The 25,043-nt window shown below is 31.9% G+C and overlaps 2 protein-coding genes and 1 long non-coding RNA gene across 4 annotated transcripts; 1 reads left to right on the forward strand and 2 right to left on the reverse strand.

Moving 5' to 3' along the window:
• Positions 1-270: 270 nt before the first annotated feature.
• On the reverse strand, positions 271-2,751 carry LOC108345501 (uncharacterized). Its single transcript, XR_001833683.2, has 3 exons — positions 2,616-2,751; positions 2,408-2,479; positions 271-348 (listed from the first exon to the last, which is right to left on the reverse strand). It is a non-coding gene; the product is annotated as an uncharacterized LOC108345501 (long non-coding RNA).
• A 2,262-nt stretch (positions 2,752-5,013) lies between these two features.
• On the reverse strand, positions 5,014-11,537 carry LOC108345833 (light-inducible protein CPRF2). The gene is made up of 6 exons (XM_017584625.2): positions 10,975-11,537; positions 9,129-9,225; positions 8,617-8,833; positions 6,091-6,166; positions 5,842-5,967; positions 5,014-5,618 (listed from the first exon to the last, which is right to left on the reverse strand). Exons 1-6 carry the CDS (start codon positions 11,347-11,349, stop codon positions 5,223-5,225), a joined length of 1,287 nt encoding a protein of 428 aa, XP_017440114.1. The 5' UTR covers positions 11,350-11,537; the 3' UTR covers positions 5,014-5,222.
• Positions 11,538-20,373: 8,836 nt separating this feature from the next.
• Positions 20,374-23,912, forward strand: LOC108345806 (GDP-mannose 3,5-epimerase 2). 2 transcript variants are annotated; one of them, XM_017584571.2, is made up of 7 exons: positions 20,374-20,533; positions 21,308-21,718; positions 21,835-21,928; positions 22,024-22,153; positions 22,293-22,425; positions 22,964-23,171; positions 23,500-23,912. In XM_017584571.2, exons 2-7 carry the CDS (start codon positions 21,309-21,311, stop codon positions 23,653-23,655), a joined length of 1,131 nt encoding a protein of 376 aa, XP_017440060.1. In that variant the 5' UTR covers positions 20,374-20,533; position 21,308; the 3' UTR covers positions 23,656-23,912. The 2 variants fall into 2 exon arrangements, with proteins under 2 accessions (XP_017440060.1, XP_017440061.1); XM_017584572.2 differs by lacking the exon at positions 20,374-20,533 and adding an exon at positions 20,815-21,023.
• The last annotated feature ends 1,131 nt before the right edge of the window (positions 23,913-25,043 follow it).

The following is a 25,043-nucleotide window of genomic DNA, read 5'->3' on the forward strand; positions in this document are numbered from 1 at the left end:
ATTTTTTTTAATTAGTGTAGTTTATTCTTTTATAAGAAAAATAAGATAGTATTGTGAATTTAAACACAATTTTAATAATTTTCAGTTTAAACTAAAATTACTGTTATAAACTTTAGTGCTTTTTAGTTAAATTTATTTTATTTTTTTAATTTAGGTTGAGTTTGATTAAAGCTATTTTGATGTAAATTAAAACTGCTAAAAATTAAAATAATTTTTCATTAACTAAATATAATTGTATATTAAAAAGGAGTAAAATACTACGTATATTGTCTGTATGCACATTTTAAGGAGACTAAGCAGCAGCATCATCTTCCTCCAAAGCCTGCTCTAAAAGCACCTCATCCATCTCTGCTCACATCCAAGTGGATAATCATTGCAAAAGAAAGCATATCCAAGCAAACACAAATACACAAGCAAGGGTGAGCTAGATATAAAATCATGTTGTAATAGTCATAAGCAACATGCAAGTAAAGACGAATATACTATACTATATTATACAAACATGACTTGTTGCACTTAAACTTGACTCGTCCGGACTTAGATTGATAGTTGAGCTATGACCGGTTATGCACTCGTGGTGGCTTCTACTGCTTTGCAAAGTCATTGCTAATGAGTTTCACCCTAACACACTCACGAGGTTAGTCCTTTATCACTCACCTTGGGCCATACTGGAAGCACCCAAGACTAGGACCTCCTGCTACTCCTCACCACATGGATCAATCCTCTCTACTTGAGAATGAAAGACCATTGGAGCATCAGGAAAACCCCCAAGACTGAGCTACCATGCAAATCATTCTAAATATACTGAAAGGGCACCACCATGTATCCCCCTTGAAGATCATGTAATTACGTCCAAAACTAATACTTTCCACTTTAACACTAATATGTTAATGCATACATAAACCCTTAAAGCAACTGGAACAATTAAGTAAAATAGCATACAGGAATAAATAGGAATATAGGCCGAACATAAAACATCAACACATAATGGGCAAGGCCGAACCCCCTGTGAATGGTGGAGACTGAACGGTATCTCACTTCCCCAAAGGACAGGACCGAACGGTCCATAAATGGTAAGACTGAAGAGTGACCGAACACTATTCAGGACCGCTCACTAAGAGAGACCGAACGCTACCTACGACCGAACACTACTTAAGAGACCGAATGATACCTGAGATACCGAACGCTACTCAAGAGACTGAACGTTACCTGAGAGACCATCCACTAAGATCGAACGCTACCAAGACCACCCACTAAGACCGTACGCTACTTAAGAGACCATCCACTAAGACCGAATGCTACCAAGACCGTACGCTACTTAAGAGACCATCCACTAAGACCGAACGCTGCCAAGACCACCCATTAAGACCGTACGCTACTTAAGAGACCAAACTCTCCTTAAGAGACTGAACGTTACCTGAGAGACCATCCACTAAGACCAAACGCTACCAAGACCGAGCACTAAGGCCGAACGAACTCCACTTAAGACCGAGCACTAAGACCGAACGCTAACAAGACCGAGCACTAAGGCCGAACGAACTCCACTTAAGACCGAGCACTAAGACCGAACGCTAACGAGACCGAAAACTAAGGCCGAACGCTAACAAGACCGAGCACTAAGGTCGAACTCAACTTAAAACCGAGCACTAAGACCGAACGCTAACAAAACCAAGCACTAAGGCCGAACTCCACTTAAGACCGAGCACTAAGACCAAACGCTAACGAGACCGAACGCTAAGACCGAACGCCCAACAGTGCATGGTCGAACGATTATCAGTTGCGAAACTGCATAATTCTACAGAATTTCTATAGAATTATGAACAGCACCTAACACAACCATTCCTAACCATTTTTACTAACTTTTAACACCCTGAATTCTTGTTATATACTTAATTAAACTCATCTAAATGATTCTGAACATTCCTACTACCATTCTAAAGTGATTAAGATCAAGTTTTGTCTTTTGAAACATCAATTTCCTCAACTTAAGGACCCAATTTCGATTTTACCACTTCTAACATATTCTAGTCCAGTTTTATGATCCTAATAGGTCATAAATAACTTGCCTAAGATGTCCCAACAGCCCAAATGTGCCCAGAATCCTTACTTCCTAAAATCACTACCTCACTTTCTCTCAAGTGACCCAAAACCCTTGTAGAATACCAATTTTTCCGTCCCTTCACTGTTACAACATGTCTCTCAGCCCAAACGCATCAACATAGACATTATAGAATTTAAATACATCTCAAAACAGTTTACATACATCACAATCCAATTTCACAGTCATTCAACCCAATACATGCAACTATGTCTTTCCATATCAAAACACAATATCAACAATACAGCAGTACAAAACTCAACATACAGTTCATGCAACCAATTAAAGAAACCTTCTAGCTCCCCTTACCTTGAAACTTCTTTGTTCAGCTCAAAGACCCGTAGCTCTAGTACCCCACACGCGAATAATCTAGACATCACCCTACAACCCGCAATGCGGTGATTAAGAACAACTCTTAGAGCTAGAATGAACGGAGGAAAACGTAAAGTAGGGTACACTAGGCAGATGCAACTTGCCCTAGGTCCCAAACAGCGGAGAACACTGAAGAGCTACTTACCCACTGAAGAATGAAAATCTATTTGGATGGTTGCAAAGGCCTCTACGCTGCGGTCACTTGAGCACCACCTAATCCAACATGCAACCACTAAACATGAGGGAATTGTAGAGAGAAGGCAGAGAGAAATGGAGGAACAAGCTTTTTAGAGAGAGAATGAGAAGTTGAGATAATGAACTCAGATCTGAAAAGTCTCTCCTAAGATCATAGTGTCCTTAGTGTTATGGGTCTGACTGCTTCAACATAAGGCCCAACTGCCATATATTTTCAGGCCCTTACAATTAATATCTTTTATTTGAATAAAAAAGATTTGTTTTTTACTTATTTGGAGTTTATTCATTCATTTCATTATAAATTTAAGTAATATTTTATTTATTTTTATCATGCATATTAGAATTGAAAATAAAATTTTGACGTAAATAAAAAGACTAATAATTTTTTCAAATTGGATGAAACTAAACTCGTTATAAATGTTTTTCAATTTACGCAACATTAACAAATGTGTCTATTGGTAAATTGTAAGAAGAACAAACTAAAGAATGAGAGGAAAGAAGTTACAAAGCGTGAAATTTTCTATAATTACACCATCTACCGTTTAATCAGATTATGTTGTTCATTTTCATCCATCAAATTTGGAATTTGTTAGCTTTTGGACATCAAATTTATAATTTTTTTAGTATACATTTGAAAATTATACATCTATACATGATTTATTTCTCTCAACAAGGTAGTTATCTCTTCATAGTACTCATGTCCTACTTATAATATATGTTCTACTTTCATGTCTGATTGAATAAGTCAAAATTTATTTCTTTCAGATGGTTTTGATGAGAATTCGTATAAGCATGACTCATATTCCTTAAATAAATCATATTATTAACTCCCATAAGTTAATGTTGTGACAAAAATTGATTTTTTATATTCATATTTTGTTTTTGTTCATTAGAGGTTGAGCGCATTTTTCTAATTAAATTTGATTTAACCAATAAATAAATAGTGAAAACTCTAATACTATACGATAAAGTATTTATTGAATTCCATGACAAAAACAATACACTTAATGAGTTAACAAATACATATTAGAATTAAATGTTGAATATATTTGGTAAAGTTAAAAATTACCAATAGTGTATTGGTTGATCTAGTCTTTCAACCCTCTCCACTTATGGATACAAACATCATCATCATTACTTTCGGAGACAATTTCAATTTCAAACACATCTATTAATATTTATATATATATATATATATATATATATATATATATATATATATATATATATATATATATATACATCATATTATTTTATTTTATTAAATTAAAATTTAATTTTTGTAATAATTTTTATTATTTTATAAATTGATATATAGATTACTTATTATTTTATTGAATTTTAAATATTATTTAAAATATTTAAACTTAAAGTAAGTTCATTCAAAATTACAATTATTTATATTTTAAAGACAAAATTCAATTCCAGAATTATAAATCAGGAACTAAAAAATATTTTAAACCTTAAGAAAATACGATAAGAAACAGGTTTTCCGATAATTTTTTGCCATAAAGAAGGTACGAAACAATCCTTTTTACGTTGAAAAAAATAATACAATAAAATCGTCATCTTACTCTTACAGAATAATAAATATTTTAAAAACATAATTAAAATCAACCAAACAGATCTTTTGAATTTAAAAAACGACTATAATATCTTGTGACACACCAAATAAAATTTGACCATTTAAAATAATAATATTTTAATTCTATTTATTTTATTTTTTAATTTAAAATTCTAATACAGGTTATTATATTATTACTACAGTAAAATATTTCTTTTCCTATCCTGTAGTCTGTTTAATAGAAATTAAAGATTAAACGCAATTTAAACTCTTATTCGTTTATCTTTCGATGTCTTCTAAAAATAAAAACATAATGTATAAAACTACAAAACTTAAAAACAAAATCATAACTATAAAACTCTAAACTATAAAATAGACAATATCTTAAATATACAATATCTAAATTTGAAATCATAACATTAACAATCCCATAATTGACTTTAAAGATGTCTCAACGACTTGGAATTATAATATTAACGTCCACAGTAAAGTTCACAATGAGATTCTAAGACATTTATCCTTAAACTCTTCATTGGAAACTCCAAAACGAACTTGTTATCAGATCAGATGTCATAGTATTATTTTTCTTTCAAAAACTCCGTAACTGTCAAAATGATTGCCAGAGATCATAATTTTCAAATATGAAAAGACTTGTGTAAGATATATTTTCAAATACGAACTTCCCTTATTGTTACACTCAGTTTATTCAGACTCCTCGACTTTCTGTAAGACAAAATGGGATCATATTGGAACTTACCTGGGGGAAATCGTAGGCATTGAGAACTATTAAAACTTAGCGGCTGTAAAATATATTTCATCCTTTTTTTTGGAAAAGAACAAGAGGCGAAGTGCACTAATTGAATCCAGACTCATGTGATCCATCAAATTGATGTACAGTGTATTCCAGATGAATATGGCTTTAGTTATAAATAACTAGCAGAAATAACTGTTTGATAATAACTTTCTGGTGAAGCATCCAAGAGATTTGGCTACTTACTGCTCCCCATTAGAGGGAGGTCCACAGGAATCCACACCACCACGAATCCGCTTCTGAAGATGTTCCAAGCTAGCTACCCGCTGCAGGGAAGAAGTTTGACCCATCTTGTTCCCACCTGCCACTGCTGCAGGGTTCTGCTGCACATTTTCAATTGAAGACATGCCCGCCAACCCATCGTTGACTATCGGATCATGACTGGGAATAGGATTATTAGATGTGGGTTGATAGAAGTGATGATGATCATCTTGCACAGGAACAGCTGCATCTGCTGAAGTGTCTGAAGGGCTTCTTCCATCAAATAACGTCATGCCCAATGGTGACATGTCAGACATGGCATGAACCATTGGATTCAACCCGGTAATTCTTTTGACGGTCTCTTCAGCCATCTTCACCTACAAATGAAAACAACAAGGCAGGCAATAACAAAAACATATCAGATCTTTTTGTCAATCCAGGTGAAGCAATTGGCAATGTAACTTTTAATGTAGATTCTCTTCACTGTGAAAAAATATGATCGGACACCATTCTTCATCCAACCGATGGAATTTGAGAAAGAGCCTGTAGGTTTGCGCCTAATAGATTTAAGTTAGGCCAAGTATAAAGTAGGACCATTACCTTTGCTCTTAATGTTTCCACATCAGCTTTTAAAACTCTGTTGTCAACAGCAGATTCACTGTATTTCTGACTTACATCAGTAAGGCGCTTCAACAAGGTAGAATTTTCACCTCTTAATTGAGAAACCTATGATGATAGAATAAAATGTCATAAAGCACCTATGTTTTCATGTGAGGACTAATCATCTAACACACATGAGGGCGGAGGAGAAACAATTCAATTCTATAAAATAAAATAAAATACACAAACCTGTGTTTCTAGGTCAGTTAAATGAGCCTGCTTTCTTCTTCTAGAGCGCCGGGCAGACTCCCTATTGGATAGCATCCTGAGATATAAATGTTATTAGACAATGACCGAAATAGAATTTGTTCCCTAGTAGAACAAATCAATATCTAACACTAAAAAGAGGGTAAAACTGGAATCCTATCTTTGAAAAAAAAGGCTGTTCAGTAAGACTTGCAACCAATATGAAATTTGTTCAATCCTACCGTATAAACGAGGAAGTACATAATCCGTTTAAGAACAATGTAACAACCTCCAGGGTTCCACATCTTCACATCTGAAGTTTCATAGGAAAAATGTTCAGGCATTTTTTTTCACAGATTATTACAATTTGTAGGGAAAAAAATGGAGTAAACAGCATCACTCTTGTTTAACGTAATACTTTTTCTGGCATGCCGCCAATCACTTAGTTTACAAGGCAGGAGCTGGCAAATCCTATGAGTAAACAAAACACCTAACCACTCTGAACCAAGGTAGTTGAATCAGAATTCAAATTATAGTTGTAACAAAAAAGTGTTCCTTGTTTTGCTTACAAATCAGAATGGAGCAAGTATTTTACTACGGCTTTATAATAGATTATTTTGGGTTTAATAACTTATTGTGTCACACAATTTATTCATTTTTTCAATTTCGTCCTATAGTTATTAAAAGTTTCAATTGGTCCACCTTAATGAAATTCGCTAATTTTTTCCCTTCATTAACACCGTCTATATGCCTGACGGAAGAATACATTATGATCTCTTTAAGGTGGATATTGCAGTTAAAATAAGTTAATTTAATATTTAAATATTGAAATCGGAAATTTTTAAAAGCCCGTGGTCTGCATGTGCAAGAAAGCCCATTGCAACTTTAAATTAAGAACATCTCTATTGCTGAAAGCTAATATAACAAAACTTGAGACTGTAGGTCTTAAAGAAGACCCTGGGTCATAAGAACATAAAATCATTTTTCCCACAAAAAGTAAATTAAAACCTTGTAATGACTCTAACAATGGAGGTGACCTTAAAACATGGGTTACAGTTCACAATCAACAATTGGGAAGTAAGCGGCACAGTTCCCATTACATTTCGACAGCCATGTGCTCCAAACAACACATAAATGAACTCAATTCAAGTAAAATCCACAAAAAACCCATCATTGAAAACCACAAAATCTATCCAAAACACCAAAATCAATCAATCCACCAATGAACTCAATCAAACACAGATTCAAAATCCCATAAAATTCTCAACACCCGTAATTCACCCTAAAAAAGGAAACCCCAAAATAAAAATCACACAATATCAATGAGCACAAAAATCTTTGAATTGGGAAATAATAAATCAAACATGCCGGAATAGCATAGAGAGCAGAAAAAGGGTTTTGTGAATTAAGAAAAAGAAACGGACGTAAAAGATAGAAAAAGAGACTAAGAAAGAGATAAGCAACCAATTACCCTAAAGAGGAAAGGAACATTCTTCTCAAGTCATCTCCATTGCAAAAGTCAATGAAGGAAGTCTTAATTTACTTTTATGAATCTCACTGTCACATCACTTTCAAAATTTCCGATACAAGGGTTTTCATAAAACCTGCATTTCAATAATTTTTAAGGCAGAAGAATATTTCTTTTATTTTTATAATCACGAGTCTTAAATTTTATATCATGACAGCATACTCTAATACGAAGATCTTATAAGACACATTTTAAACTTATGACGCTGCAAAAGAGATGCCCTCATAAACCAAATACCCCGGCAACCCTAAGCCAAATGAAGAAGAGCACCTCCACCGAATCCCATGAATACCAACAGTTTTTAGAGAGCTCATTAATCCTTAACGGACACATCAACAATAATAACATCATGTTCGCATTGCTTAAACACTGTTTCCATCAGATTAACAGAATGGCAAACAGTGACCTATTTTGTAAAAAACTGAGACCAAATTGAGGCTTTCAACAATTGGGTAACAAAATTTTGAAAAAACAAAAGCGGAACTAAATAAGTAAATAAGCCTAGACTTTAAGATAAAAAGATAACAACCAGTAATTGGGAATCCACGCACGGCATATGCAACACAAGTTAGAACTGCAGCACATGATTTGTCCACCCAGCGCTCTGGCTGCTGTTTTTTCCTTCTTTTTTTTTTTTTATTTTAGCAGCAGAAAATGCCGCTCATACCAGGGGTGACAGCCTCAGAAAAGTAGTTGAATGTAACAACTCCTTCTGAGGCCTAACAGAACTTACGTATGACAAGTGTTACACTTCTCCAGATCGCAATTACTGCGATTCAGGTATGAATCATGATGTGATTCAAATATGAAAATGATTTGCTCACTGATTGTATCACCAGATGCTTGAATCATATGGAATCGCACTTACTGTATTGCAAATCATGCAACACTAATGAGCGTTCTGTGAGCACAATCACATGATATTACATTTAATTCCTGCGTATAAAAGAAGTACCAGCATTTTATACAATAAAAACATGCAATTTTTAGAATATCGTTACCTCCTTACTCTTTTTGCATCAGCTGGGTCCATGTCGTTCATAGATGTCTCTCCCTCAGCATCATCATCATCTGACAGTTCTCTTGATGATCCACTTGTTGATGGTCTAACTGCAACAACAGGTTTCTTTTGCGTGGAAGGTATGGAAGGCATCCCAACTGGTACTTTCGTATCTTTATCTTGTAACTTAGATGGATCATTTCCAGAAGGAATAGATCCTACATAGACATATATGTTTGACATAATTCAATAGGTGTTATCCATACAAAGAGAGATAAAATTGAACCTGTAAAGCTGCTCAAAAAATTACTAAACAGGTCAATGAAAGAAGGCAATAGTGTTCTGATCAAAATAAAATGGTAAATACAGATTATGCAATTAACCCACTCGTGCAACTGCAACTAGATACTTATTCATTACATATTCAGCATTCCACAAACTCTACTTCACTGACCATGTATTGTCATTTAACCCTTTTAATACATGTATGCATAAATATTTACCAATTCAAACCTTTAGATGTAGTCTGAGATCCAACTTGAGAAGGATCGATAGGCTGTGATCCACCATCAGAAAAAGGGGCTGGCTCTTGAGATTTAGCCAAAGATGCCTATTGTGGACAGTAGAGAAAAAAATTAGATACTGGTTCAATTCTCAGTGGGGAAAGCTGAGAATAGATACAAATAGAAAGTCCTTCATGGAATGCATTGGAGACCTTCTATTTGGATACTTCCTCCTAATTTTGTATAGCTATTTGTTGAAAACACATGCTTTTGAACTGAATTTCGAAGGGCTAGTTAATACTGGTGTGTACCCCAGGAAGTACAGAAACAGGTAATATATCTGTATTACTCTGAATTGCATAAACAGGTAATAAACCTCTAATTTCGTATTCAAACTATTATTCTGTCTCCTAAATAGTTCTTAATGTTATAAACCAAGGCTATCCAATCAAGATTTGGATTCTGAATTTCTGATTGATTATTTCATATGTAAGTCATAATTTGTAATCGTAAGATTTAGAGAAAAATACTTCAAAACTGCTTCCAGAAAGCAACTAAAGCAAGATGAATACGAGGGAAGGAAGTGGAACAAATCTCATATAGACAATACACGGTGTTCAATGCAAACAATTTAAGCTAGAAATAGATAAAACAACTTAAGTAAAAGTCATATAAGACAAAAAGTATTAGTTATATATGAGTTTGTGCAATCCTTATTTTAGAAGAATGGAAATGAAGCAATTACATGGCTAAATAGAGCAAGAGCATTGAATTGATGAGTGATTAATAAAGTAGTGGAATAATCATATAGGAAAATTTCACAAGTATTCTTTCAATTTCTTTTAATTGAAAATTTAAGCTCAAATGAGGTTTTAATTTTTTTTTCACAAGAAATGGTGAAAAGGTAAAAATATACACAAGCGCGCCCGCCCGCCCGCCCACACCCACACAATGAATTGTTGATTCGTCTCAGTGATAAGAAATTATACAAACTAGAAAAGTAAATAGTAAGTCTCGGATAACTAAAATTAAAATTATGGAAGAGATTTACTAACATAAACCCACTTGTCTTTTAGAAGGAGTATGTTAACAAGATGCATCCAGATGTTCTTTAAAATTGATCGTAGTTATAATTTTCTTACGTCATCCTAACTAATAAGTGGGTCGTCTATTTTAGCAAATCCTACGAGCAATTGCTAGTATCCTCCAACTTGGTTTATAAGGAGAAGTATGTTTCATTAGAAGGAGTGTGTTATGAAGCTACGCCAAGAAGTATTTCGGGATTAATAATAGTTATAATTTGGCAATGCACTCCGTCTAAACTACAAATGGGTTTACATTATCAAAATCCCTTTAAGTAATACTTAAATATTGAATCACCAGTTTAATCGCAAAGTCGAATTTAATGGATTTTTAATATTTTATACACTATTAAGTGATTTGTTCTACTTAAAGGACCACTTATGAGAGAAGGCAAACTGCAGAAATGAATCAAATTGGGGGATTCCCTTGTAACAGAATAGTTGCACCTGAATATGTTACGTATCATATTCAGATTTTTGCATTCAGAATTGAAATGGCAAATTCACTTTAAGAACAACTCTGAAGTGTGGTGTGATTCGACGTTTCTTAATTTAAAAACAAGAGATGATCGCCGTTTGCTCCTAAATATATAAGCAGACCCCAGTGTGCAAATAAATAAACAAAAAAATGCATGCAAGATAATTGACTGAAAGACGAAAAAAAGTTAAAACGCAAGACAGATCCAAATCAGAACCAATGGAATCGTTTGATTCGCACATGCGAAACGGAGCACACATTGAACGATGAAGAAAGGTGAAGAAGAAAAGGATTACCCTAGTCATGGCAACAGCAGCGCATGCAAGGTTGAGCTTGCTCTTGAGGAAGGCCTGGTACTCATCGGAGTCAAGGGGTACGGGAACAGGGGCATTGGGCAAAACGGCGGCGTTCTGGGGAGGAGCAGGGGCAGGTTTGGGATGATCGTCGATCTCGACAAAGACAACGTCAGTGGCGGCCGCAGAAGTAGCCGTGGTGGCGGAGGAAGGAGAGGGGGGAGAGGGTGCGGAAGCTTCCTGGATGAAGCGTTGGAAGGCCCACTCGGAGGCGCTACGGCTCATCTTAGAGGCCTCATCGGCGGCGGAGACGGGGATCGGCGGCGATGGCCAGAAGTGATCGGAGATTTCGTCGACTGAGGAGAACACCCTATCCATATCGTATCTTACGTCTTTACGTCTCCTTTGGTTTGATTGTGTGTGATGTGATGCGATGGGAGGAGGCCGCGGCTATACAAATCGAGAGCACCGGGGCATATAGGTCAAAATCGTACACCACTGGGGGAAGACATTCAATCTTTCTCTTTCTTTTCTTTTTCAATTTTTTTTCTCTCCTATCATCAACCACTGATATTATATAACCCATCCCACCAACACAAACTGGAGCTAGTTTTTACTAAAATAATATTTATAATGATTTTCGTGCATGTATAGTTCCAAATCATTGTAATAATCTGGAAAACAAAGGATTACAAATAAACTTACATTACAAAAAATATATACACTTTAGTGCTTGAGAAATATAATATGTAAGTGTTAAATATTAATTGTATACCTTTTATCTTACTAATTATGTTTTCGATGTAATTAATTATGTAGTCGATTTTAATCGTTGACAAAAAGTAGATTATATATTCGTTACACTTTGCATGTTTGGAATAACTTGTGTATCATCGTCAACATTACGGTAATTGAATAAAAAAATTATGACCTTCACTTTTATAATTTAAAACTAATTACATGCATTTACCAACTTTCATGTAATATTTTATTTATTTATATTATCTTTCACTTAATTCAAGTAACTCACTTTTTATCGTCTTTTATTCTTTTATTTCATGTCTCACTCTCATTTGCTTTTTACTGCCTATAAAAAAAATAATATAAAATTATTATGGCCTTGAAAATAATTTGCTTGATCATTTTTCACTATTTATTCATTTATACTTTCATGTAAATCAAGTCAATCATGGACCTAACTTCAAATATTTTTACATGCTTAACAACAACAAAAAATTGCATTCTCATTTTTTATATTTTTTCGAACTGCATGTGTTATCTTTGTTTAACCTGAACAAAATTTCTTTTTAAGTCTTTAATGTTTGCTATGTTGTAATTTTTTTACCGCTAACATGTAAAATGTACTATGTACTTAAACCTTTCACACTTATTTTAAACATTACATCTAATCTAATGGTTTTGGTCATTTAATATTACATCAATTTGGTATCATCAAGTAACTGAAATTTAAATAATCTTTAAAAAAAATAACTTAAGACAAAAAAAACATTATTAAAGGTAAAGGAGTTAATTTTAATATTTAATCAATTGGATCATTGTTTAGATATGCAAATAATATTGAAATTATTTGAAGGTTGGAAAAAGTATGTATTTTGTATATAGTTATTGAAATAATGTAAATCTATTATGAATGTTATTTTATATATAATTAGAACGATGGAAGAGTTTAGAAGAGATTAATACAATAAAATTGGTATGAATTTTGTGAGAGTTGCGTGATGATTGACCTCTATAAAGTGTTACAACTTAAGTGACATGCAAGTGATAATTCGTCACTGCATTCAATATCACTCAAGTGACAAACAAGTGATAATTTGTTATGTAGAAGCAATAAATTATCACCACATCCGCACTTTAATGTCTCTCAAGAGCCTTGGTTTTAATGCTAAAGTGATGGCTTGTTGTTTGAGAAACAAAGATGTTGAAATTCACTCTCATCTAATACTCCAAATGTTCAAGTGATGAAGAATGGGTTGCTTAACATTAAGGTGAGGCACTGGTGTGCATGAAAACTAAAACTTGTTGGAATTTGAAGTATCCATACTTAAGTGACATAGAGTCTTTTAAGTTTTGAATAAACGAGGTGTGATTATGAAACTTATTAGATTATACAAGTAACTCAACTCAAGTGACAATTGAATGTTTGAGTGAGGGAAAGCTTAAATCAACTTTGTCTACTTTAGAGATGCTCAAGCAACAAGAGGACATTTGAGTGAGACAAATGTAATGTGCATTCATTATCGTCTAGAGTTGATGTCGTTCAAGTTCATCACAAAATGAAAATCATGATGTCATATTTTAAGTCCAAGATCTCACACTTACCATTGCAATATGTTATTAATTATAATATATATATATATATATATATATATATATATATATATATATATATATATATATAATTTGAGTTCAAGCTCAACATTAGACTTATAGCATAGTCATCTTTCATGTACTTGAGACCCTTAAATGTTGTCGTTATACATTCCAAATCATAATGGTCTTATGCTAAAAATACCCTTATATATTAAAAAAAACATACTTCAAACACATGAGTATTTTAATAATTTTTATTTTTAATTTAAAATAAAAAATAAAATAAAATAAAAAATTATTCAAATACCCTTAACCTTAACACTTAAAATCCATAATATACGAGGGTATTTTTGTCAACTAAATTTTGGTATACTTTAAGAGGTCACGTAAATTAGCAAACCCCATTAAAAATATTAAGTAAAACTTGATTTTACTTATATAGTTACTTTTTCTTAAAATTTAAAAATTTAAAAAGTTTTGTAAAATTAATATTATAATATAAACAATTTTTATTTAAAAATATTTCGAATAATATAACTTATTCTGATGTGTTAATTGTTATTATAATTTAAATTTATGTGTGATTATATATATGTATAAAGAAAAAATAGTTTCTCTCTCTACATATTATATTGGCACAACAAAAACAGTATTCTACGACATAATTTCATACATTATATCCCACGATGATTTATGTTTGAATCCATTTTTCAAAAAGTGTAAAACCTGATATTGCTACCGCGGTAATGAATTAAGATGATTTTATGTAGCTGTCATCTTTAATTATAATTCTTATAATTAATAACTATAAAAGGTGAATACCTTAGATCGGTCTTTTATTGTTTCTCAATTGTTTATGGTATAAACAAAAACAAATGTTTAGTATTTTGAAATATAAATGGTAAGCTTGATAGTTTCTTGTTTTCTCATATTAAAAGGATATCGATGTTTTCGATCCTATTTACATAAGGAAGAAAGCGAAGGTTTGTGTAGCTGTGTTATGTCATTGTGGAGAGCCAATTCTTAGTCCAATTTTATGAACCGTAAAAAGTTGTCGTAGTCGCATCACATGAAAACTTTACAAAGATTATCCAATCCCTTTTCTTTTATGGAATCAAGAAAATCTTTTCCAATTTACCAAAACGATAAAGACCTTTTCATCTTCTAGAAAATTAAGATCAAAATATGAGAGTGACCTACAAAACTTACTTTTTTTTCATCCATAGTTTCAAAACATTGCATTATTAATCATTCCAATAAAATATATACTAAATATTTTCAATATTTTTTTTTTCTTATCCGTCTTTGGTGGTTTTAGATCTCGCTATTCGAGTTATCAATTAGGCTTTGTTCACTTGAATCGATTTGGGGAGACTGATGTAATGAATTTGAAAAGAATTGAAGATAAATTTTTTGTTATTTATTTGAGTGCATTTGGAGGTAAGTGAGAGTAAATTTGCAAGTAAAGTTTGTGAGAATTAGTGTAGGATTTAATCGATGTGACAGATTAAAAAAATTTACTTCCAAATCCACTCTCACTTACCCCAAATCCACTCAAATAAACAACAAAAAAATTTACCTTCAAATACTCTCAAATTCATTCAATCAATCTCCCTCAAATTCATTCAAGTGAATAAAGTGTTAGTGAAATCTTCATTGTTCACGAATAAGTTGTGAACAATATAATGAATTCATCAGTTGTAAACAATAATCATTTCAATGATGTTTTGATCCTAAACTCAGTTAAAAAATAATTGATGAAAAAGTGAGCATCGCTTAAAGTATTTATATCAACTTTTTAACTTTATCTTAGGATTAATTATACATTTACATAAGTTTAATGATTTTATCATAAAATAATAAACAAAAAATACCAACTAGTTATAACTTATACTAAATTGATTATTAATCAGTATATTTGTTTTGGGATACAGGATCAAGGTGAATATTTGATGTTCAAAAAGTAGTCCAAGTAATCTTAAAGATGTTAAAATCAATCTAATATTTAACAAGTTTAGATATTAATGATACACTAAATACAATTATTTATCATTTTATTTCAAATTTATATTTATAGATTTCGAAATGTATATTTAATTAACAATGGTCTAATTTGTGATAATCAAAATTTCTCTTTAAGTAGTTTAGAATTAATCCTAATAATTTGACTAGTAGGTCAAACTCCATTTATTTGTGACTGATCAGATATATATGGTATAATATTAATAATAATTAATTTAGAAAATATTCAAAATTCAAAGTACACGAACTGATCGAACCTCTGAAACCATCGCTTTCTTGAAGCAATCGAAATGTTTTGAATTTTAGAATCTGTCTGCAAGTAAGATATTTAATATCAATGCTACGTACATATCTTTACTTGAATTTCATCTTGTGGAGGTTGAAAGGAAATCTTAAAAATGGAAAAAGACCTCACATAAAATACCATTTATTGTATTTTTTTTTTTTTTGCTTAAAGAAGAATAGAAGGAATCATGAAAAACTATTTGGGAATTAACAAGTGGAGTGGTCACACCCACTTGCAGTGACAGATACATTTGAATTAGGACATCATAAATCATAAATACAATGCAATTTGAACTTCATAACTGTGAAGTGGTGTGTTACGATAAGAATAAGATAATCAAAACTCCAATAGAAGCAACTCTTCAAAGATCTAAGAGAAAACTTTAGAGGGCTCCATATACTTAACTTTCTCAGTCAACTTAGACCTTCTTTTTCATCTTTATTTTGTCATGCAATCATTATTAATAATTTAATTATAAAGTTTTATTGAATAAAAATAAAAAAGTTAAACAGGATTTATAAATTTATTATTTTAAAATTTTAAAATTTTAAATTAAAAATAGTATCAATCTTTTTATATGAAAGTTGAATTGGTGTTTGATTGATATTCTGTTTTTAATATAATATTCGAATTCATCACTGATTTCACATCATAATTTTTAATTAGAATTAAATTGTAAAAAGATGATGATGGTAGTGCAACATTGAATGATTGACTGAATCTTAAATTGCACTTGATTAGTGTTATGAATGGGACGTGATGCTTTATTTTGGCATGGGTCATCACTTGCTAGTGGTGTTTGCCGTTTGGTTTAATGTGATTATAATAATAATAATATATAAAGAAAATGTTGATGATGAGCATGGAAAGCAAATTAAGTAGCCCCATTGATGTGTGTAGAAGAAAGGCATATCTGAAAAAGATGAATGGCAGCGAAAGAGAGGTTGGTGATGCCTTGTCAAATGATAAGTGATCTTTGGATTTGATTACCTCATAAACCTTTGCGAGGACAAGTAGACCACAAATATCTCAACTCGAAAGTCTTTCTGGAGCATTCTTAACTTCTCAATCAGAATATTTTCGAACAAAACACACAAGTGAAAAGTCCAGGTTTTAAATAGTGAATTGGGGTGTCAATAGCTGGGCCCAAATACGAAATACGGACATTCCGCCCAAATGCCCGAAAGGAAACTCAAGCCAGTGGAAGAAGTAACATGTCACCCCAAAATATAAGATAAAGAGATGGTAAAAACGAACAGGTTAAATTATTCACGATGTCTCTATTTGAGTGATAATATGAAATTCATCATTTTTTTTGTCTTAATTGAATTTTTATTTTATAAAAATTACAACAATTACATCATTGTCGTTAAATTGGCTCAAACAGTGTTATAATTAAGTTGACGTGGTATGGTCATCTGGCATAAGGAGTTATTTTTTATGAATCTCTAATTACTTCAATTTCTAACAAAAGAGAAAAATTTAGCTATGTCTCTTCCTAGAGAGTGTTCGTTATTCTTAAAGTAAGAGAGGATTGAAGATGACCTATATTCGTCTTACTCATATATTGGTGATTGAATTTGTTCGTCTTGCGCGAAGAAGATGAACTGATACTAGCTACGATTTGGACTTTCTTTATTTTATGGGTTTGTGATTAGGTTCTCTACAGGTTCCCATGGCTGCAATTTGGTTGACGTTGTGGTGGAGAATGGAGGATGAAAAAGTTTCTTGTGGTGACTCTTGTAGCGTTTAGGACTCGCGAAGACTGCTGGCTTTATTTTCGCGTAGGATGCCATGGAGATGAACGAGGAGGAATGAACTTAGTTCTACATTAGGGTTTCATGGTGGACTTGTGATTGTAGTTGATGCTCGCACAAATTTGTGACTTGAACTAATTGGGTTTTGAGTGGATCTATTTCTGGATTTTTCTCTTTCTTTCCTCTGCAAGTTGATGAAGATAGAGAATAAACAGTGACATGAAAATGAACCAGGCAAGATGGTGGTTGGTAATCCCTAATTGCTCACTACTTACCTATAAACGGTTGGTATTATATTACCCGATTCACATGTATTTATTACTTATAACAAATTAAAATTAAAATTAAAATTTAATTTATATTTTATTAAGTTAAATTTAATTTAAATTAGTTTAAATTTAATTAAAATTAAATTTTAACTTATAATTAATTTAATTTATATTATATTTTGTATTTTTTTTGTGATTTTATTTTTAAAAATTATAAAATATCATTTTCTAAATATTTACATATATTCTAGTATTTTTTATATAGTATATGAAGAAAGACGAGTAACACGAATACATGTTTGTTGTTGTTTTGAATTGGATAATCAAGCAAATCTAGAGTTAAAATTAAGTACTTCATGTATCTATATATATATTTAAAATAAATAGAAATAAAGGCAGTTTATGCATTCATATTTTTAAAACTTAACTTGTATAAATCACGGAAACAAATAAAATAAGACAAAGTTCATGGAATCAAATGCGAAAGTATAATAGTTCATATTTAAACTGAAACTACAAATTCAGTTGAAATAATAGAGTCTATGCATGTAAGAATAAGGTTTAGTCCATAATTAGGCAACCGGGTTGGAAAAAATTAAGGCTTTCTTAAATGTGATTTAATTTCACTTAATAAATACATTCCAATTCACTAACAACACTTTTTATTAATTTATTTATTATAATTATTCATCAGGTTAACAATTTAAATTTTCAAATAATATATTATTAAAAAATTTAGATGCTTATTTGTTAAGTTATATAAATTAACACAATATTTATAATAATATTTTGTAAAATAGATGAATATTTTGAATATGTTGATATGTAAATAAAAATTGAACCAATTCATTTTGTGCTTTAATAAATATATAAAAAGAAACATAAATAACAAAATATCTTTAATGAGTCAACTAAGAATATAATGATTAAAATAAGAAAAAAAAAATGAGAAAAGTGAAGGATACGTAAAGTAGTAGGAAGTAGAGTGTGGTAGTTGCAGTGCAGGTTCGAAGTAGCTTCATTCTGTGTCGTGGGAAAATAATGGCTTAAACTTTACTCTTATGTCTGATTGGATCCCATACAACGACCCCTCAGTCACGGACAAACCCTCTCACTTCATCAAAATATTCACTATTTTATATTAGGATAACAATACTTTAATAATATTTTTTTTACAACATTTTAACATCATTTATATGTCAATTGATTCTGTTGGTATTTATAATTATTATTATTGATTGTAAAATAATTTTAGACCAACCACGTAATGACACGTAGATAATATTAAAATATTATCAAAGTATCGTTATCTTTATATTATTATTATCATCGTTAGTTAGATCACTAGTCACTTTTCCTCCAAACCAAACAACAAAAACATATATTTCCATACATCACACGTTCAAAGTCAAATAATAAAAAACTCATTTAAAATTCATAACGGAATAAAATGAAAATAAATTAATTGCTTTGAATATATCTTTTCTTCTAAAATTAAGTGGTTCAAACTAAACATAATATTTAATGTTATTAAGGTATTTATTATTTTATAAAAATCTTAATTATTTAAATATGAGATTTACTAACTTATGTAATCGTATACCAAATTTTAGTTGACTTCGCTCAATAACACATAAAGACTCTGGTAGAAATAGATGGAATGACATGCACCTTACCAAACTTATATGCATAACCAAACAAATCATTTTTTCTAAAAAATAATAAAAGAAGAATGTACTCTAATGGATATTTCAATCGTATGAACGCATATAATTATCTGTTATAAGCTCAGACGTGTTCTCTGATTGAAAATATATGAAAAATGAGTAATAAAACTTAAAAGAAGAAAAGAAAATATAGAAAAAACCACGTCATAATTAATTTGTTCTTATAGAATATAAATTTAAAATCCAAAGCTCTTAATTTCTATCAATTAGACATTTTAATATTCTATTTCTTACACTGTTTAAATTTTGTAATGCACATTTTACACTGTCTGCATGACTTAAAAAAAAGTAATCTCTTAATGACATCAAATAAGCCGTTTTCGAATTCTGTTTATAAACTAAATTGTAATAATTTAGTTTTTTTTAAAGTAATACAATGTCACAATTCAAATGATTGATTATTAATTTAAAGTATAATTGCAAATTTATGCATTCAAATTCTAATTACATAAAAAATCAATAATTTATTATGTATAATTTCCAAATTAAAATTATAGTCTAATTCAGGTTGAGTATCTTTATACACACATGACCAATTTTATTCGTAAAGGTAAAATGTTTTGATGCTATGGGTTACATTAAGTTGCGTCATCAATTTGTTTTAAAAAATAAAAAAGATAAAATATAAAAAAATGTCTCACAATTTTATTATATATATAAATTAATTGATGAAAAAAATATAGAAAGTAATATGAGAAAATAGTTAATTTAATTGGACCGAAGAGGGAAAATGTGATGATAATCTGGAACAGAAAAATTGAAGGAGTATAAGAACTTCCTTAATTTTAATTGGTGGCCGTACGGTGGAATCAGTTGAAGCGGTGGATTTTGACGTATCTACTGCACTTATTCACCTTAAAACAGTTTCCTCTGTTGGGATGTGCAACGTGTTAAATGGGTCTGGTATACGACGTTTCTTTTCTCGCGACAGCTTCGGTGAAAGATTCCCAGCACTAAATAATTTAGAACAGAGCTTAATTTGTTTTATTAAAGCACAGTACAATTGTTTGTGTCTGTATTGTGAGGAAATCAAATAACACAAGTTATGAGTGACTTTCTCTTTTCATCCTATATATTGCATTCCACCACTTTCAACTCATTTCCTATCTCCTTCTCTCCATAAACTTTCTTCAATCCCTTCAACCTCTCCCTTTTCCCTCTACACAGGTTTGTTCCTCAATTCCCCCATCATTTATGTTTATCTTTCAAAATTTACCATCCACTCTTAGGGTTTAAACTTTCAATCCAACTTTTGCCTTTTGCCTTTTGCCTTTTGCCGTGACTTCTCTATGGACCAGTTCTCTCATTCTCTTCCTATCATTCCTTTTTCTTTTACTGTCATCCATTATATGTAAACCTATTTTATGCTTTGCCTCAATTTGATACTCTTCAACTCAACACGAAACCTATTTTACTGTCACCCATTCTAATTTATTTTTTCCCCTTTTCTTTTTGGGAAAGCTGGGTATCAGATCTTTTTTAAACCTAAATACTCCTATTTTTTTTTTAAGTTTTATCTTTCAGTAGTGCCAACTATAATGAGTTAAGTGTTTTCGTTATGCTTCTATTAATTAATCGCATTCTAGTACCCTTCATGTGCTAGCATGTGTTGTATCTCGTTCTTTTCCCCCGACTCTCCGCCGTGTTTTTCAGCCTGGTTTGTTATTTCTTGAAAAGAGGAAATTTCGTCAATTTCACTTTTCTTCTTCCTTCTTTCTCACATTACCCTTGCTTCACATGAACTGTTTTTTATTTATAGACTGGTTTGTTATTCCTTGAAAAGAGGAAATTTCGTAAATTTCATTTTTCTCTTCTTTCTTGGTTCTCACATTACCTTTGCTTCACATGAACTCTTTTTTGTTTATAAAGTGGTTGCTGATGTTTTGGACTTATTTTTCGTAACCGTTTTCCTTTTGCCCTCCGAATCCACGTTGTGTGCAGAATGGGAAGTGCTGGAAAAACTGACTATGGTGAGTACACTTATGAGAGTCTTGAGAGAGAGCCTTACTGGCCCTCAGAGAAGCTTAAGATTTCCATCACTGGGGCTGGGGGTTTTATTGCATCACACATAGCTCGGCGCCTCAAGACGGAGGGGCATTATGTTATTGCTTCTGACTGGAAGAAAAATGAGCACATGACTGAGGACATGTTCTGTGATGAATTCCATCTTGTTGATCTCAGGGTCATGGATAACTGCCTGAAGGTTACTGAGGGGGTTGATCATGTTTTCAATCTTGCTGCAGATATGGGTGGGATGGGATTTATTCAGTCTAATCACTCTGTCATTATGTACAACAACACCATGATTAGTTTCAACATGATTGAGGCTGCCAGGATTAACGGCATTAAGAGGTCAGTCATCATGCTTATCATTTCAGTTATACGTTTTCGGACTAAACATTTATGATGTGGTGTTTGTTTTAATTATATGACGATGTGCTTTACGCTATTCAAAAAATATTTTCCAGGTTTTTTTATGCCTCTAGTGCTTGTATCTACCCAGAGTTTAAACAGTTGGAAACCAATGTGAGCTTGAAGGAGTCTGATGCATGGCCAGCTGAGGTTTGTTGGTGATTTTGCAGTTGTTCAATTTATGTTGGTTCTTGATTTTCACACTGGGATTGGGAGTAATGTGTTTACTTTTATGACTGTTTTAGCCACAAGATGCGTATGGACTGGAGAAGCTTGCAACTGAAGAGTTATGCAAGCACTATAACAAGGATTTTGGAATTGAGTGCCGTATTGGGAGGTTCCATAACATCTATGGCCCTTTTGGAACTTGGAAAGGCATGCTTTTTCTCTGAATTTAAGGCCTTTATATTTTTTGTCTTTACCAAATGGGTAATTTGGTAGAAAATTTTATATTTTGGTATCCTTTTGGATTTACTAAGTTTGTGTTGTGGTCTGTTCCTGTGTCTTATGATAGGTGGAAGGGAGAAGGCTCCTGCTGCTTTTTGTCGGAAGGTAATTACTTCCACTGATAGATTTGAGATGTGGGGAGATGGATTGCAAACACGATCATTTACCTTCATTGATGAGTGTGTTGAAGGTGTGCTAAGGTATGTCTTGGCTGATTTTTTTGACTTATAGCTAAATTATCGTGTTCTTTTTGTTGTCTGTCTGTTTAATATTAAAATTCTGAATTTTTTGTTTTCTGATAATGAAAACAGAGTCAGTAGAGTAACTTTTTGTGAAGTTATTTTGAGGACTTGTCAATTTGTTGCTGCATGTTTTGTGCTCCGTGATGTGTGTCCACTTAGCACCATGCGAGCTTGCTAGTGCTTAATTTTTCATGTTTTGACATGGATCTCAGACATTGATCCAAACACACAATTAGTAGTTTTCTTTGCAAAATCTATTTATTTAAAATTGGGTTTTTCTGGAAGAAAACTAATCATTAGCTCATTCAAAACTTTTGGATTAAATGGCCACAATATCGATTTCCGCATTTACATGATTTAGAAATTGTCTTGTTTGGTTGAACAGGGGAAGGTCAATATGGTATTTATGAGTATATCAAGAAATTATGGAGATGTTTCACCTTTTTCTTCATAATCTTTGATAAAAATTGTCATTGGGATTTATTCTTGTGTTTAGATTGACAAAATCTGACTTCCGTGAGCCGGTAAATATTGGAAGTGATGAGATGGTTAGCATGAATGAGATGGCCGAGATTATTCTTGGCTTTGAGAACAAGAATATTCCTATTCATCACATTCCTGGTCCCGAGGGTGTTCGAGGTCGTAATTCAGACAACACACTGATAAAAGAAAAGCTTGGCTGGGCTCCAACTATGAAGTTGAAGGTATTAATATCATTAATTAATAGGAAATTATCTACTCATTTCCATTCTATAATTCAATGCATGTTCATATTAAGTTATATGCAACAATAGTAGATTCAGTCAATTGCACCGTGCTTAGTTTATTCTTCTTATTGATGTTATGTTCCGTGTCTTATAAAGGTTTGTATCCAATTTGAGCTCTGTATCTTGTTCAAGAAAGATTGATGGAATCTTTAGCTTTTCTCAATGAAAACCTTTGTATTTTACACCATCCTTTCCTACTTTTTGATAATTTTAAACAACCAAATGATTCTATGATACTTACAGTATCTGAATTCTGATATTGTAGGATGGGCTGAGGATCACATACTTCTGGATTAAGGAGCAGATTGAGAAGGAGAAGGCTCAAGGTACTGATATATCAGTGTATGGGTCGTCCAAAGTGGTGCAGACTCAGGCCCCAGTTCAACTAGGTTCACTTCGGGCTGCAGATGGCAAAGAATGAAGTGGTCAACACAAGGCTGTAGTGACCACCTAAATGTTTCAAGTGAAGAGCTGCATTATATATATATAGTATGTGTTTATGTTTAATTAGGGCTAAGGATTTCTTATGTCTCTGCAGGTTGTTTTACGTGTATTTTATGTAGTTCTCATAAGGCACTTCCTGGTTGCTTAAGGTGGTTTACTACACTGGAAGCTCTAAATTATTTGTTTGATGTCTGAATGATTGATTTATAAGCAAATAAAATTTTCTTGTGTAAATGGTAGATTTTACTAAGAGTGGAGCATTCTTTTAGCAAAAGAGTTGCTATGTTTTATTGTGGTAAACTCACATCAGATGTGAGTGGAGCCCATTCATAAAAAAAAAACAAAAACAAAAGATCTAAATGGAGCCCTTAAACAATCGTTTCAATTGTCTTTTGGAGAGAACGATAGAACGAGGCTCTGTTTGTGGTCATATCCTGATAGACATGACAGCGTGTTTCCGCTTTTAACCTGCTACGCAATTTCACGTGTGTATTTTTAATACATGTGTGTCCAAGAAGGATAAAGCAACTATTTATAACTTTTTCGTAACGACCCTCGTACGAAAATTAAAAAAAAAATCCTTTTCTCTTTCTACCAACTAAATATGAAAATCCTTTCTCTTCTTCCATCAAGACTGACTTCAAGTGGTTCAACATTCTTTAAAATTGATGTTTAATTTCAAAGTAGATTTTAACTTTCTTTGTTAAGGTTCAACATTATGAACTTACGTATTTGAAAGAGACGATGAAGTAAAGGTGCTAAGCTAGTTATTCATTAGTTCAAACCTAAATACCTAATCATCCATTGCCTCAACAATCTTAAATATGCATCGGATAAAAAAAATAAAATAAAACAGAAAATACTCAAAGGATTCACCATCAAATGATGTTGAATTCTTGGAATGGACTGAATTCAATGAGTCTGAAATCATATACCATCATATATTTATACAAAAACATCAATTTCAATAAAAAAAATTCAAAAGCAATGAATTTGTGGGTATTTTTCAGTTCATCTTACTTATCTCTTGACTTGACCGACATAAGTTTTATCTTTTTGCTTTTGCTTAAAAACATCAAAACCTTCAAAAATAATGGAGAAATTGAAGATGGTGTAAGAAAATGGAAGAAAAAGAAGAAAAGAACTTCGTTCTCTTTATTTCGGCTTTTCGGATAAAACTATAATGGTTTTTCAAGGGTTAAATATGTTGTTGGTCCCTTAACTTTCAGCGAAAATTGAAATTAGTCCTTCTTCAAAATTTTGGACTAATTTAGTCCACAAACTTTAAAAATGTGTGAATTTAGTCCTTTTAACCAAATTTTGTTAATTTTATTTGATGTTCAAATGCATTTCTCAGTGAACGTT

This window comes from Vigna angularis, chromosome 3 (genome assembly GCF_016808095.1).
Source record: "Vigna angularis cultivar LongXiaoDou No.4 chromosome 3, ASM1680809v1, whole genome shotgun sequence".
NCBI classification, from domain to species: domain Eukaryota; kingdom Viridiplantae; phylum Streptophyta; class Magnoliopsida; order Fabales; family Fabaceae; genus Vigna; species Vigna angularis.